Source organism: Balaenoptera borealis, assembly GCF_965194805.1.
Source record: "Balaenoptera borealis genome assembly, chromosome: 20".
Taxonomy (NCBI): Eukaryota; Metazoa; Chordata; class Mammalia; order Artiodactyla; family Balaenopteridae; genus Balaenoptera; species Balaenoptera borealis.
The window spans coordinates 42,903,534-42,918,945 of record NC_138879.1 but is presented as its reverse complement, the minus strand read 5'-3'; the positions used below and the strand labels follow the sequence as shown (position 1 = coordinate 42,918,945).

The following is a 15,412-nucleotide window of genomic DNA, read 5'->3' as shown; positions in this document are numbered from 1 at the left end:
AAAATCCCGGACTAAAGACATTAACATGTCATTAGTGTTAGCTGTGTCAAATTGAGCTCTGTGACTCTCATTTGACTTATAAAAAAATTCTTCCTTTCCCTTCAACTTAAATTTCCCTTCAATTTAATGCCTGGAAATTCTCAGGCATTCAGTTAAAATTTTGTATTATTATATTTTAGGACTCATCAGGAATAGTAGAAAGGGGATAAAACTAGGGTGTAAACAACTGAGACATGTAAACATCAAGTTTTTGTGTATTTACAGAAACATGGTTAAAAGTAACAGAAGGAGTAATTTAATAGAAAGAGGCAGAAGCTGTGGTAAAAATGCATTGTTGAAGAATGTAAAATAATTGGCACAGCCCTGGTACATACTAAGTGCTCCTTTCAGCTTTGAATCATTTCAGTCCTTCAAACTGGAATAGCTTCTTTGGAATATCAGTGCTTTTAGGTGCCTAAAAGGAGCAAAGATAAATCTTCCCTAGAGAAAGATTACATAAACTTGGGCCTCCAATTATTTCTATAAACAGTTTTGCAAATATAATGTTTGGAACAAAATAAAAGTTAACCAGATATATAAGGAGCCAAGATAACATGAATCAGAAATAGCAAAACAACATACAAAATAAAAAGATCTGTAAGGGTCCAGATACTGGAGTTATCAGATAGAAATATTAAAACAACTATGCTTAGCATGTTCAAGATGACAAAAGACAATATTGAGAATTTTTTTAGAGAACCAGAAACTACAAAAAAGAACCAGAACAAGTGGAAAACCTAGGACTTAAAAATACAATAATGGAGATTAAGAACTCAGTGGATCAGTAGAAGAGTAGATTAGAAACTGGTGAAGAAAAAAATTAGTGAACTAGAAGGAAGGTGAGAAGAATTTTCCCAGAATGGATCATGGAGAGACAGAAAGATGGAAAATAAAGAAGAGAGGTTAAGAGGCACAGAAGACACCGTGAAGTGGTCTAAGTAACTGCAGTCCCAAAGGGAGGAGACAGAAGGGGCAGAAGCAATATTTGAAGAGCTAATAGCCAAGAACTTTGTAAAACTGATGAAAAACAATCAAGCTGTAACAAACTGAAGAAGTGCTACAAACTGCAAGCAAGATTTAAAAAGAAAAATTTACACCTAGGTACATCAGTTAAACTTCTGAAAACTAAAGAAGGGCAGCCAGAAGAAAAAAGGCTGACTACCTAAAGGAGCAACAAATAGACTGACAGCTGACTTCTCAAAAGAAAACATGGAATCCAGAAGACAAATGAGTATTGTCTTTGAAATGCTTAAAGAACTGCCAATGTAGAATTTTACACCCAGCAAAAATATTCTTCAAGAAGGAAAACAGTATAAAATATTTTCAGAGTTTGTCAACATCAGGCCTCAGATATAACAGGATGAAGTTCAGGCAGAAGAAGAATGGTCCAAGAGGAAGCTCAGTGATATAGAAAGAGGAAAAAAGAAGTAATAAATGAGTAAATCTAAACAGATATTGACTATACCTAGTAGTAATAATAATGATGATGATGATGTCATCATCTTACTGGCTTTATATATATATAGATATATAACATATATCTGTGTGTGTATATACATAAATAAATAAAATAAATATTTATAAGTACATGACCAAAAGAGCGCATAAGTTGGGAGGAAGACAAATGGAATTAAGATGTTTTATGGACCTTGCATTGTCCAGGAAGGAGCTAGAAGCACCAAATAAGATTAGATTTCTATAGTCTAAAATGACACTGTAATAACTTGAGTAACCACCAAAACAATATTATAATGTAAACCTTCCAAAATAATAACGTGAATAAATGTAGTAATAAAAAATCATTGCAATACTGAGTGGTAGTGGGGGGGGGCGGTGACAGTGCAAGGAAAGGATGCCTCCCTAGGTTTAACTAAACATTCTGACTCAAAAGACTTACAGCCCGCACTTGGCAGGAGTCTACCCAGGAGGACAAGAACACGGTTTGCCAGCAGGCATGTCAAGGTCGTGCAGCAGCCCATACCACAGTCAGGTAATAGCTTGGGCACAGTAAGATGAGGTCCATATCAGACAGATGTGGGAAGTGCCCTTGGTTTAAAAGCCTCATGCCCCATAGGATTCAATATCTCTTGTAACAACTCTAAAGACATAGCTTCCAGGGTCCTTGAAAGGGACATGCCTAATACATGAGTCATCACACTCAGGAAGCCAAAAGTATGTCATCCCCACCAGACAATTATCATTTTCCCAGTACAGGTGCAATTTACCAATAGGGGTAATTTTTATCTTAAGTGATGTTGCCTAGTAATATAGTTAATATACATCATACTAGGTTAACAGGGGAACAGAGCTAGAAATTTAACTGAGGTTATCAAGCAGAAGGAATAGAATTCTGTTTACCTTTTGCCCACAGTAATCAATCAAAAAGGTTAGGAAGCAAAGAAAAAGAAATATAGAAGAGACAAACAGAAAGCACTAATGAGATGGTTGATTTAAATACAACAAACATACGGTAGCTACGTTAAGAGTAAATGAACTGGGCTTCCCTGGTGGCACAGTGGTTAAGAATCCACCTGCCAATGCAGGGGACACGGGTTCAAGCCCTGGTCTGGGAAGATCCCACATGCGCGGAGCAACTAAGCCCGTGCGCCACAGCTACTGAGCCTGCGCTCTAGAGCCTGCGAGCCACAACAACTGCAGCCCGCACGCCTAGAGTCCACGCTCCGCAACAAGAGAAGCCACCGCAATGAGAAGCCCGTGCACCACAACGAAGAGTAGCCCCTGCTCACCACAACTAGAGAAAGCCTGCACACAGCAACGAAGACCCAACGCAGCCAAAAATAAATAAAATAAACTTATTAAAAAAAAAGAATAAATGAACTAAGTGATTTATTTGAAAGACAAAGATGGTCAGAAGGGATAAAAAACAAAACTAACTATATGCTATTTATGAGGGACAAACTTGAAACATAAGGATATGGAAAGGTTGAAAGTAAAAGGGTGGAAAAGGATAGACCATGCAAGCCCTGGCCAAAAGAAAAGCTGCTTTTAACTTTTTTATTCATGCAAAGCTGACTTTAAGGCAAAAAGCAATATAAAGACATTTCATAGTGATAAATGACTCAAACAGTAGGAAGATATAACAGTTCTAATTTGAATAAGCCTAATAAATTCTCAAAATATTTAAAGCAAAAATGGAAGGTACAACAAGAAGTAGACAAGTTCAGAATCAAAGTAGGTTTTATCACACGTTTCAGCACTGACAAAACAAAGTAATTAGTAAGAATGCAGAAACACTGGACAATAATAATATGACTAACAAACTAATGGATGTGTGTAGAATATTAAATGCAAATAATTTTAACACATAAAGAAAACTTCACAAATTTCTAAGGACTGAAATCACACAGAGTCTATCCTCTGATCAAATGAGATTAAGCTAGAAATCAAGAGCAAGAAGATAATTAGAAAATCTTATAAGGCTGGAAATTAAGAAATATACTTCTAAATTACCCTCAGGTCTAAAAGAAAATTACAGTATGAATTAGAAAATATTTTGAACTCAATAATTTATGCAATCATGTGGGCAAAGCAATCTTAGTGTAAGGTATCATTTGAGTAGTATAAGTAACTTTACTAAACAGAACCCAGTTGAATGGAATTTTACCAGTATTGACTGATTATGCATAGGAAGTGGTAACACTGGAATAGACACTTCATGACCAGCTAAGGGGTGGGGGAATGCCCTTTCATCCTGGTTAGTAACATAAAAACCTTCAGATAAGGAAGCTAGTGGAAATACTTTCTCTATATTTAATCAGAATTCTGTTTCAATTTATAAACGCCGCCTCCTCTCTCCTTTGTAAATATCCAGATTGACTCAACCTAAGAAATCCTAAATTTGACAAATTCTAAGTGTCTTATTAAAGTTAAATTCCCAAAGTTGATAGTGATCTTATTATCTTGTGCTTTCAAACCTATTTCTCCCTATATTTTTGTGAAAAACATCCTTTGCCAAAGTACACCAATCAGTATATGTATTAGGCAGAAGATACCTGATTTAGATAGATATTCATCTATTGATATTTAACATGTGTTGAACAGTATAAATAGAGTCAAAGGCAAATTCAGGTTCATTTAATAATTTACTGACCATCTGTTCAGTGTCTTTTTTTTTTTTTAAATATTGCTGGAGTGCATGATTGCCAGCCTGTGACTTTTTTTAAAAATTATTTATTTATTTATTTGTTTGTTTGTTTGTTTGGCTGTGTTGGGTCTTCGTTTCTGTGCAAGTGCTTTCTCTAGTTGCGGCAAGCGGGGGCCACTCTTCATCACGGTGCGCGGGTCTCTCACTATCGTGGCCTCTTTTGTTACGGAGCACAGGCTCCAGACATGCAGGCTCAGTAGTTGTGGCTCACGGGCCTAGCTGCTCCGTGGCATGTGGGATCTTCCCAGACCAGGGCTCGAACCCGTGTCCCCTGCATTAGCAGGCAGATTCTCAACCACTGCGCCACCAGGGAAGCCCCAGAGTGCTTTATGAGGTATCAAGAAGTATATAAAATTAGTAGAAGTCATTCTTTAGATTCAAAAGACTTATAATCTAGGTGGCGATAAGACATACATTTAAAAACACTGTGTGCTATAGTTAATAATACTGTATTATATATTTGAAAGCTGCTGAGAGAGTAAATCTTAAAAGTTCTCATCACAGGGAAAAAAAAGTGTAACTGTGCATGGTGATGGATGTTAATTAGACTTATTGTGGTGATCATTTTGCAAAATATACAAATATTGAATCATTATGTTGTACATCTGAAACTGATATACTGTTGTATGTCAATTGTATGTCAATAAAATAAATAAACATTTAAAAAGTAAAACAAAACAAAACAAAACAAAACCACTGTGTGGACTCTGAGAAAATGCACTTCTCGTGATGGAGGACTAGGCAATTCATACCAACCTTCCTGAGGAAGTCACTGAAAATAAGTGCTACACAAAATATGGGGAGAGGGGAGAAATCTCAATGCATCAGAGCTAATAACATAGCCAAGATGAGAGTAAGACTAAAGCCCAGATGGGTGAAGCCAGCCTTCAGGGCTGCTTTTGTCTTAGAGGCAACCGTCGATCTGGAGAGGCAGCCGTGAGGCTGAGCACAGCTGCTGACAGCCTTGTGGGGTTCAGGGGATGAAAGCTGGAACTCGAGACCTTGGATGCAGAACTACACTTTGGTCTGGAATCCTGAAGAGCTAAACTTGGGAGTTAAAGGTGAATGGAAAATAGTCTGGCACTTTCAGGGATGGGAGGCAGCTCACTGCTGAGCCACTACAGGTCCTGAAATTGGATTAAGGTGATTCCAGAATGTCAGAATTTGCCTGATATATCTTTTTAAATGTAAACTTTCAACTTTTCTGTTATGACTAGATGTCATTAATAAGTGGCAATATATCTGTATTCTTTTTGTTTAATCTGATTTGATAATTTTTCTCCATTTATATTCACTGTAATTACTAATATATTTGGATTTATTTCTACCATCTTTATTTGTCCCAGCTTTCCTATGTTATTTTGTCTCCTCTTTCCTATGTTTTTTAGGACTAATGATTTTTTTTCTCATTCTGGCTTCCCCCACCTCCAACCACTAGTTTGGAAGTTATAAACTCATTTCTATTCTTTCAATGACTACACTAGAAAATTTTATATGTATTTATAACTCATGAGAGTTATAAGCTAACCAATACTTTTATCCTTTTCCTGAACAACCAAGGACCTTAAACAGTTGAATTATAATCACCCACCCTTCCAATTTATATGCTATTGTTGTTGTGCTACTTAGCTCTAACCTGTATTTTTAATCCAGTAAAATATTATTTTACAGAGTCAGCTTATTTATATTCACCCTCATATTTACCAATTTCTTTGCTCTTCATTTTGCATTTCAGACTTTCATTCAGTAATCAGACATCATCCTATCTGACATATATCTTTTAGAATTTCCTTTACTGTGGTTCTAACTCTCTATTTTTATTTTTCAGAAAGATTCTTTGTTGTGTCTCTGTTCTTGAAAAATATAAATTCTCTTGGTATAGAATTCTGGTTTAGTTATTTTCTCTCTTCAAAGCTAATCTGCTTTTAAGGTATTTTCTTCGTCTTTGGTATTCTGGGGTTTCACTAGGTGCTTGGGAGCAGATTTCTTTTAATTTTTCCAGCTCAGGATACACTGGACTTCCTGACCCTGTAGAGTAGTGTCTTTCATCATTCTTGAAATTCTTTTTTCTTTTCCTTCTATCGTTCTGCCCATTCTCTCCTCTCCTTCTTTGACTCTGGTTAGATGCATGTTAGACCTTTTCATTTTATCTTCCATGTCTCTTAATGTGTCTTGTATAGTTTTAATTTCTTGGTCTCTTTAAGTGGGATTCTGGATAATTTCTTCAGTTGTTTCCTTCATTTCCCTATTCTCTCTTCAGCTTTGTCTAAACTGATGTTAAACCTATCCACTGAGTTTTAATTATTTAGTTTTTATTTCTATCAATTGCCTAGTTACCTGCTCTAAATTACTAGTTCTCATATTTTTAGGCCTTTCATTTCTTGAAACATATTAAACATTCTTATAGTCTGTTTCTGATAATCCAGTATAAGACATTTTCATGAGTCTGTTGTTTAGTCTGACTCTCCCTGTGTCCTGTCTTGCTTCTTTATGTGTGTGGAGATCTTTTACTATGAACTCCTTATTTTCCTTAGAACTCCATCTGTGGAAGTTCTTTAAGGTCTGGAATGAAGGTGGTTCCCTCACCTTGCTTCCATCAGATGCCTGGGGGCAATACCAGACCTGAATTGACCAGGCTTGAGCCTTTTCAGGCCACCCAGGTAGCATGAATTTGGACTGCAAATCTCACAAAAGCTGGCTTACAATTATAAATTCTCAAGGGATGGTCACCCACCCTGCTTGGCTCAGTGCCGAGGACCAAGACAGGCAGTTTTCCTTTCAGATAATGAGGGGTTATTTCTAGCTCATTCCAGAGGTAGCTCTCTGAGGAGGCAGCCCTCTGGAGACCTACCATTGTGTGTGTGCATGTGTTTGTGTGTGTACATATGTGTGAGTATGCATGTGGTTTGTGATCCCTTGTTAGTCACCCTACTCTGGGCAGGCCCTGGGCTTCCCTCCAAGGACCAGCCTTGGATACCTATACTCAAAGTCACCCACTTCAACAGATGCTGACAGGGTGAAAGCAGCTCTGGTGCTCTAGTTATTTTTCCCTTCATTCAGTTAATTTCTGCCTTCACTCAGCACCAGGCCTGCATATTCTTTGCTTTCTTGTTAGTTCATAACCGTATTCAGGAAGTTGGTTTTTATAAGTTACCAATTTTTGGTTGCTCTCAGTTGGTTTTAGGGGGTGCTTTGTTCACCCTGTTGCTGGAAAATGCATTACTTACATGTATTTTAAAAATCTTCATGTTTATGTTCCTAGGTGAAAATCATCTCTAATTTCATTTTTTCACGTTAACCTCGTACTAAGGTAATACTAAGCTCATAAAATGAATTGGGTAGTGGCCTCTCTTCTTCCCATCCTCCAAAACAGTGTATGTATGATAGGAATTACTGGCTCCTTGAAGGATTTGTAAAACTTATCTGTAAAACCATCTGGGCCTGAAGTTCTTGGCAGAATTGGGGGAAGGCAGACTTCTGATTAGTGATTCAGAATCTTTAAGGTTACCGATTTATTCAGGCTTTCTATTTCTTCTTGAGTTAATTTTGATAATATTTTTCTAGAAAACGAATTTTTCAAATTCACTGGCATACAGTTGTTCATAATATTCTGATACTTTTAAAAATCTCTGCAATATATAAAGTTGTATCATTTTTTCATTCTTAACATTATTTTCTCTTTTTAAAATAAGTTTTTTAAAGGTCTATTTGATTAATTTTTTGATTACTTTTAGTTTTTGCTATTTAAAAATTTTCTTAATTTTTTCTTTAGATTTTTTTTGGATTTCCCTTTCTGGCTTCTTGAGTTGAAGTTAACTCATTTACTTTCAGTCTTCCTTGTTTTTTTGTTTTTTTTAAATAAAGGCATAACAAGTAGACCACTTTAGGAGTATTTTTAAGTTCCCAAGCACATTAAAAACAAAAACAAAACTTTTTTAATGCTGATTTTCATTTCATTTGCTGTGAGGATGGAGATGCATCTATATATACATTTGTTAAAATAGCTGAGACTTCTTTTGTGATCTAGCAGGTGGTCAATTCTTGTAAATGTTGCATGTATACCTGAAAGGAATATGTATTTCCTATCTCCTGGGTACAGAGATCTTTTGATCTATTAGATAAAGTTTAAATTTGGCTGCTGCACTCTTACTAAGGTTTTTGCTTGATCTATCAGTTTCTGGTAGAGTTGGTTTAAAATCTCCCTCTAGGATTGTGGACCTGTCAATTTTGCCTTTTACAGTTTTTCAGGTTCTTTTTTTTTTTTGCTTTATAGAGTTCAAGTACCTTCATGGCTGTGCTGTTAGGTAGCTAGTTCAAAATGGCTTTATTGAGTTTTCATTTTATTATGATTAGTCTCTTTATCTGTAATAATACTTTTTTCCCTTAAATTCTATGTTTTTTCACATTAATATTGCTTTCACCAGGGTTTTTTTTTGGGGTGGGGACTTGATATATCTTTATCCACCTTTCTGTTCTTAATCTTTCTGCATAGTGTCAACTAGGTAGCTCCTATAAACAACATGGCAAAACCTTGGTGTTACTGCAGATTCAGTTCAAGACCATGGCAATAACATGAATACTGCAACAGGCTAAGTCACACGAATTTTCTGGTTTACCAGTGCATATAAAAGTTATGTTTACATGACACTATAGTCTATTAAGTGTGCAACAGAATTATGCCTAAAAAAAAACAACACCTGAATTAAAAATACTTTATTGCTAAAACACGCTAACCATCACCTAAGCCTTCAGCGAGCCGTAGATCATCAAAGATCACTGGTCACAGATCACCACAGCAAATATAACAATAATGAAAATGTTTGAAATACTGCAAGAATTACCAAACTGTGACACAGAGATACAAGTGAGAAAATGCTGCTGGGAAAATGGTGTTGGTAACCTTACTTGTTGCAGGGTTGCCACAAACCTTCAATGTGTAAAAAATGCACTATCTGTGAATTGCAATAAAACAAGGTATGCCTGTACCTGGATTTTCCACCTATCCAGTCTGTTCAGTCTATTTACATTTATGGTGAGTACCAATTAATTAGATTTATTTCTATCATGTATGTATTTTCTAAATGTAACATTTTTCCTTTGTTTCTGCCCTGCCCACCTTCCTGCCTTCTATTAGACTGATAGGTTGTCTCTATTCTTTTGCTTGTCCCTACTCCCTCCCTCATTCCCCCACCTCTACAAACACACAGACTGGGGAGCTGTAGCAGAGACTGCTGGACTCATTGCCTACCTCACACACAGTATTTTTTTTCCTACTTCAAAACAGAAAACTTACTTCTAGGTGGGTGCACTGCTGACCAGAATAAAAAGGCACTTCCCAGCTTCCCTGGCAACTAGGTACAGCAAATGAGATGTAGCTAAATTGCTATATGAGACTTCCAGGAAGTCTCTTTAAAAGGGAAGAGGCTCCAATTGCCATCTCGGACCAGGAGGAGGGATGCCAAGCACTAGGATGGTAGAGCAGAAAGACAGAAGGAACTTGTCTCTAATAACCTTAGAGCTGCTGTACCAGTGCTGGGATACCTTCTTCTGTACTTCATTTACAGAGAGAGAAATAAATGTGTCTCTTGTTTAAGCCACTAATTTGGGGAGGGGGGGTTCAGTTGTTTAGTAGCTGAATGCAATTGCCCATACAGAAATTATAGATGGTTCTAGAATTTTTATTTTAAAAAAACTCACATTTAACTACCAAATTTAGAAAACAAAAGTGATTCTTTTCTAGTTAATTGAATAAATCGAATATGTTTTATAAACAATATATTTATAATTAATGTATTGTATAAAATACATTTTATAAAATTCTGTGTTCAACTCTGTTTCTTGTGTCCCATGCCTTCCTTCTAGATTCACTTGCCTTCTTGCTGGATGAGACAGGTTGAAGCTGACATGCAGAGAGAAGCTGAGGGACAAGAGGAGGGGCCCTAAGGGTATTCTAGTCTACCATTCCGTGTCCTTACCCCTCCCTGCCTTTCTGGATTTTTGATTATACAAGCCAACACATTGTGCTTATCTGTTGTCACCTGAGGCCAAAGAATCCTGATGAACAGAATAGAAAGCTACTGAATAGATGTGTTCTTGTGGCATTTGCCTAATTTATCCACAGGGAAGTAACCAAAAATAATATAGATTTAAATTTTTAGAGAGGAAGTTGATTTAAAAAAAAAAGTTAAAAATGAAGAAGAAAAAATATACTGGAAAAGCATCAGAAGAGAAAGATAAAAATGAAGGCACTAAAAATAATGAGTCCCAGAATGCTGCCTAATTTATCAAACTTGTCAACAGCAGCAGTTAAGAGTAGAAATCTGTTCTTTAAGGGGAAAAAAAATCCCAGACTAAAGTTATCAAACAGTATTAGACCTCAAAGGAACAATAAAAAGCAGAAATAACTGCCAATAATACATCTTTTTAGTTCAACTATTTAAAACAGCCTAAGGACAATACTTAAATACTAAACTTCCTCTTAAACCTCTATCTGGTCATTTTGTCTTCAGATACAACATAAAGATGGTATGTTACAATTTATTTCAAGATTTTTTTTTTTAAGCCAGGCCCTGTCTTCAGCACAGGGCTGAAGTTTATTTTGTCAGGCATATACTATGCCTGTAGTATACTGCTTTTTTTTTTTTTTAAAGATCTTACTAAGACTTTCCCATTAATGACTACAGTAGGATAAAAGGCCCAAATTTTAAGAAGAGCATTCCATCTGGGACACAAACAACTGTTTTACCAAGCCATGTTAAAAAACAAACAAACAAAACAGGATTAAGAATTCTACTGTAACACTCACTTTAAATATGTTCTTCAATTTGATTTACTATAATCACCTACAAAACAAACCACACTTACATTCTCTATAACATATATCAAGAGGGAATCTATGAAATGAAATGGATATTTAAAAAAGACAGTAATTACCTTTGATGCAAGGTTGTCTACTAAAGCAATCATAGAATTCTTAAATAAGGTGGCGGCAGTCAGAGGTCTCTTGGTCACCTCTGTAATGCTCAGTTTGCCTTCGGGCCACATATTCTTCAGCACAGGATTTGAACTGAGAAGCAAAGAAAGCGTGGTTTGAATGCTACATTCAAATAAGCTGAATATGAATTGCTAAGCAATCCTGTTGAACTGTATCCTGGGAGCCACGATTGCATTGCAGACAGAACTCACAAGCCCTGATTGGAAAAATGATTCCACCCAGAAAATTAGGCTGAGGGTATAATGACAGATACTGCACTACAGAGTGAGAAGATGTGTCCAAACGAGACCACATTCGAAAAATTCTTTAAACTTCTTTAAAGTGACCTCGATGTTATTATTATGCAGGATCCTCAAATGGTTTGCATAGCTCTGATACCATATACCTAAAATAAAATGGTATTGGTGGTCGTTATAAGAATGAGAACAAACCACTAGTAGGAAAACGATCCTCAATGTCATGGGCAGAAATCATGAAAGAGAAAGCATCTTTTAATTGAAACAAATATTCATTCAGTATAGGTCACAAAAAGCCAGGTCTTTCAAAAAATACAGATAGGAACAGAAAATAACCACTTTTACATTGTCATCTAGTAAATCCCTTTACTGCAGCTGAATTATGAACACATTATAGGTAGCAGCGGCGGTTACAGTATTTTATTGATGTGACACTAAGACGGTTGCAATCCGATTCTTAAAGTGTACTTAAGGCCAGTTTTCAGGCTAAAAATGATATACTGTATTCTTTATTTGGCTCAGTGGAGACATTTTTATAAACATGTATGGTGGTCTCAGCTCTGCTTTTCTTCCTGTTTCATTTTGGGTGCTTTTGATTTTTTAAAAATTTTTATTGGAGTATAGCTGATTTACAATGTTGTGTTGGGACTGACATATACACACTACTATATATAAAATAACTAATAATGAGCTACTGTATAGCACAGGGAACTCTACTCAATACTCTGTAATGACCTATATGGGAAAAGAATCTAAAAATGAGTGGATATATGTACATGTGTAACTGATTCACTTTGCTGTACACCTGAAACGAACACAACATTGGGTGCTTTTGATTTTAAAGTAACTGGAACTTGAAATGTTGCTTGCATCCTGGAAACTTTTCTCTCGTCAGAATTTTTTTTTTAAATTGGGGATTGAGAATAGAAAAGACCTAACATGGATTTTTTTTTCTTCTAATTGTGTTTACTGCTGCCATCATTTTGCCCACTTTTCTTTTCCTGATATAAAACTGAGAAAATTGAGTTGGTTCCCCGAACACCTAGTAAAATTCTGTACAAAAAGGCTCTAAATAATAGCAGCAAACTGCCAGAATGGATGACAAGAGTGAAGAAGATAAACGGTGAGGTGAAGACTGACTGGGTCTGTGAATGAAGGCAGAAAAAGAAAAACAGTCCTAACCCTCTCCATTGCCAGCAAGCTGTGCCAACTACCATCAAAAGTGGCTATAAAATAATGCATGATCTGTGGTTCATGGATCCAGTTTTACTACCTTCTAATCCTATTCCACAATTTTCCAATGATACACGTACCAATAAAAATGACCACATAAATGTATATTGCTTTTCCTTAACTTTTCCATTTCAGTCTTTAGCAGAGAGAGAACTTGAGGCAATGGTTCTCAACCTTTAGTGCCCACAATGCCTGGATGCCTTCCTAACACCTCTGGAATAGAATTTCCAGAAACTAGAGCATGTGCACTTTGAAAATCCTGATGCACATCAAAAACAGAAAATCACTCGTTTTGTCTACACAGTTTCTACCCTCAGTGCCACCTTACTCCCTTTTGGTCTTGTTTCAGACACTACCTTGTAAATGAAGAGAGGGGGGAATGTTGGGAATGAAGGAAATAAGATGTTTATTATTATTACGTTATAAACGGTAGAACTGATGCATAATGAATCAAAACAGACACATACAATTGTTTTAAAGAAAAAGAACTTTCAGGCCAGTAAGTCAACATAGTTTTCAAACTTATTTAGAAGAAACTTTCCCTTAAAAGGGAAGCTTATTTATCCAGAAACCCAGTACGTGTAACAGATAAGGTGGAACTTAGCTGGCTAACGAGAGTGGTAAAGGGCGATCTGTGCACCTCGCATGCCACCTGCTTGCTCCTTGCCTCCTTCCCTTTATATACACACACACACATGCATGTGCCTGCACACATGCATGGATACTCTACAGAACTAGAGGTCCAGGGATTACTCTTTAAACAGATATAAAGAAAGAAAGGATTGAATTTGGAAAGGTCATTTAGCCATGGAAGCATCGAAAAGGCAAAGGCAGCCCATCTAAACACCATCTAGGAGGATGGTTTTAACCAAAATCATTTCAAGACTTTCCATCCCACTGGCAAGGCCTTTCCTATTACGGAGATATATACAACAAGTTGCAATGATCAGACTTTTAATGTTTTTATACCTTTGGCAAGACCATCCCTGTTGTGAAATGGATTCATCTCAGACTGATGCCCTTAATTGTTGGATTTATCTAAGTTCCTCTGTTCTGATTCCAGGCTTACCAAGCAACTAAGCATTCTATAGGTGATATTTTTCATGGGCAATTAACAGAGTTCTATTTGACTTCCCAGGCAGGTTTTCCAATGGGGAAGAAGAGCCGTTATCCCCATGCAAGTGTTCCATACCATGAGACCGTTAGATTGCCCGCTGGAAATAAATCTGCTCGCTGGTCTGTTTCTGCATCGGTCCTGCGAGCTGGGGGTTACGTGACTCCACCACTAGAAGGTGCAGCTGTTCTCTGTGAGCTGAACCTCTGGGCTGTGATAATTCAAGAAGGTAACGAATGTCACCCTGTGCAGCCTCCCGGTACACAGCCTGGCTGCCTTCCCCGGGCAACACACCCTGACTTTGTCACTGGCCGACTGAGGCCGTTTTTCCGATTTGACTTTTTGACATTTTCTACACACAGAGCAATGCCAGACTCTTTGATTTCTCTCTCAAAATGGGTGCACCTTACCTGATAAACCGAGCACTGAAACTTCTTTCTGAAACTCTCTTCTCCCCAAATCAGCTCTTACATGGGTCCCCTCTCACATTCCCACGTCTCTGTGACTTTCTAGTCATGGATGATGGGTCCATCTCTGCTCTGGGAGGCTTCATCCATCCAGATGAAACATTTTATACCCAGACCTCTTGAAAGAACTGTTGAAACACACTTTCTCCACATTCTCATTTTCTGCATTCTCTCGCGACCGCTTCTGTCGGACATCTGTCTTCACGACTCTACTGAAGCCAGTGTTGTCAGGGTCCCAATGAACTTCATGTTTGCAAATCCAATGGTGAATCTTGGTCCTCACAGGACTCTGCTCTTGACAGTGTTTGACACAGTTTATCTTTTTTACTTGACCTGGCCTCCCTGACACCAGATTCCTGGCTTTCTTCTTAATTCACAGGCATGCTCTCAGTTTCCTTTGCTAGTTCCTCTTTCGTTGCTTGACTCGAAACGGTGGAGTATCTCAGGGATTCATCTTTCAACCCCTTCTCTCTTTTATTTTTTATCTCTGCTCACCCTAGACAAACTCACCCAGGACTATGGCTTTAAATAATATCAACAGACTGGTGACCATGAATTTACGTCTCTAGTCCTGCCTTTACTCTGAGCTCTAGATGCACACAAACAATCGCCTATTTGGCATTTTCAACTGGATGCCCAAAACGCACCTCCGACAAAACACATCCGAAACGAAACTCTTGATTTCCCCCCAAAATGAGCGCCTTCTCTTGTCTTTCCCACAATCGAGCATCCCTTCCCCATTGCTCAGGCATCGTCTTTGATTTCTGTTTCTCTCATATCACACATCCTATCCATCAGCAAACCTTGCTGGCTCTACTTTCAAAACATCACCCACTCAGACCACTTTTCATCATCTCTGTAACCCCCATCCACGCCTCAGCCTGGATCACTCAACGAGCCTCCTACCTGGTCTCTGCATGTCTACTCTTGCCCTTTACAGTCTGGGTTTTACACAGCGGCTCCGATGATTTCTTTAAATTAGAGATCACCTCACATCATCCATTCCAACGGCTTCCCATCATGCTTGGCTCATGGACTCTTCGTGAGCTGGGCCCTGCGGACCTCTCTGCAGTCATTCCCAATCGCTCTCCCCTCCCCTCACTGATTTCAGCCACACTGGCCTTCCTGCCGTCCTCAACACACCCAAGCTCGTTCCCACCTTAG

At 37.6% G+C, this 15,412-nt stretch overlaps 1 protein-coding gene across 10 annotated transcripts in view; it reads right to left on the bottom strand.

The window, feature by feature from the left end:
* MYO1D (myosin ID) overlaps positions 1–15,412 on the bottom strand; it is a 349,962-nt gene that overhangs the window by 202,191 nt on the left and 132,359 nt on the right. For all 10 annotated transcript variants that reach the window (XR_014238195.1, XR_014238196.1, XR_014238197.1 and 7 more), the window contains exon 14: positions 11,138–11,270. Coding sequence is in view for 7 of the 10 variants with exons in the window: in XM_082370869.1 (XP_082226995.1) it covers positions 11,138–11,270 (133 nt within the window). In the remaining 3 variants the exon portion in view is untranslated. The remainder of the gene's footprint in view (positions 1–11,137; positions 11,271–15,412) is intronic.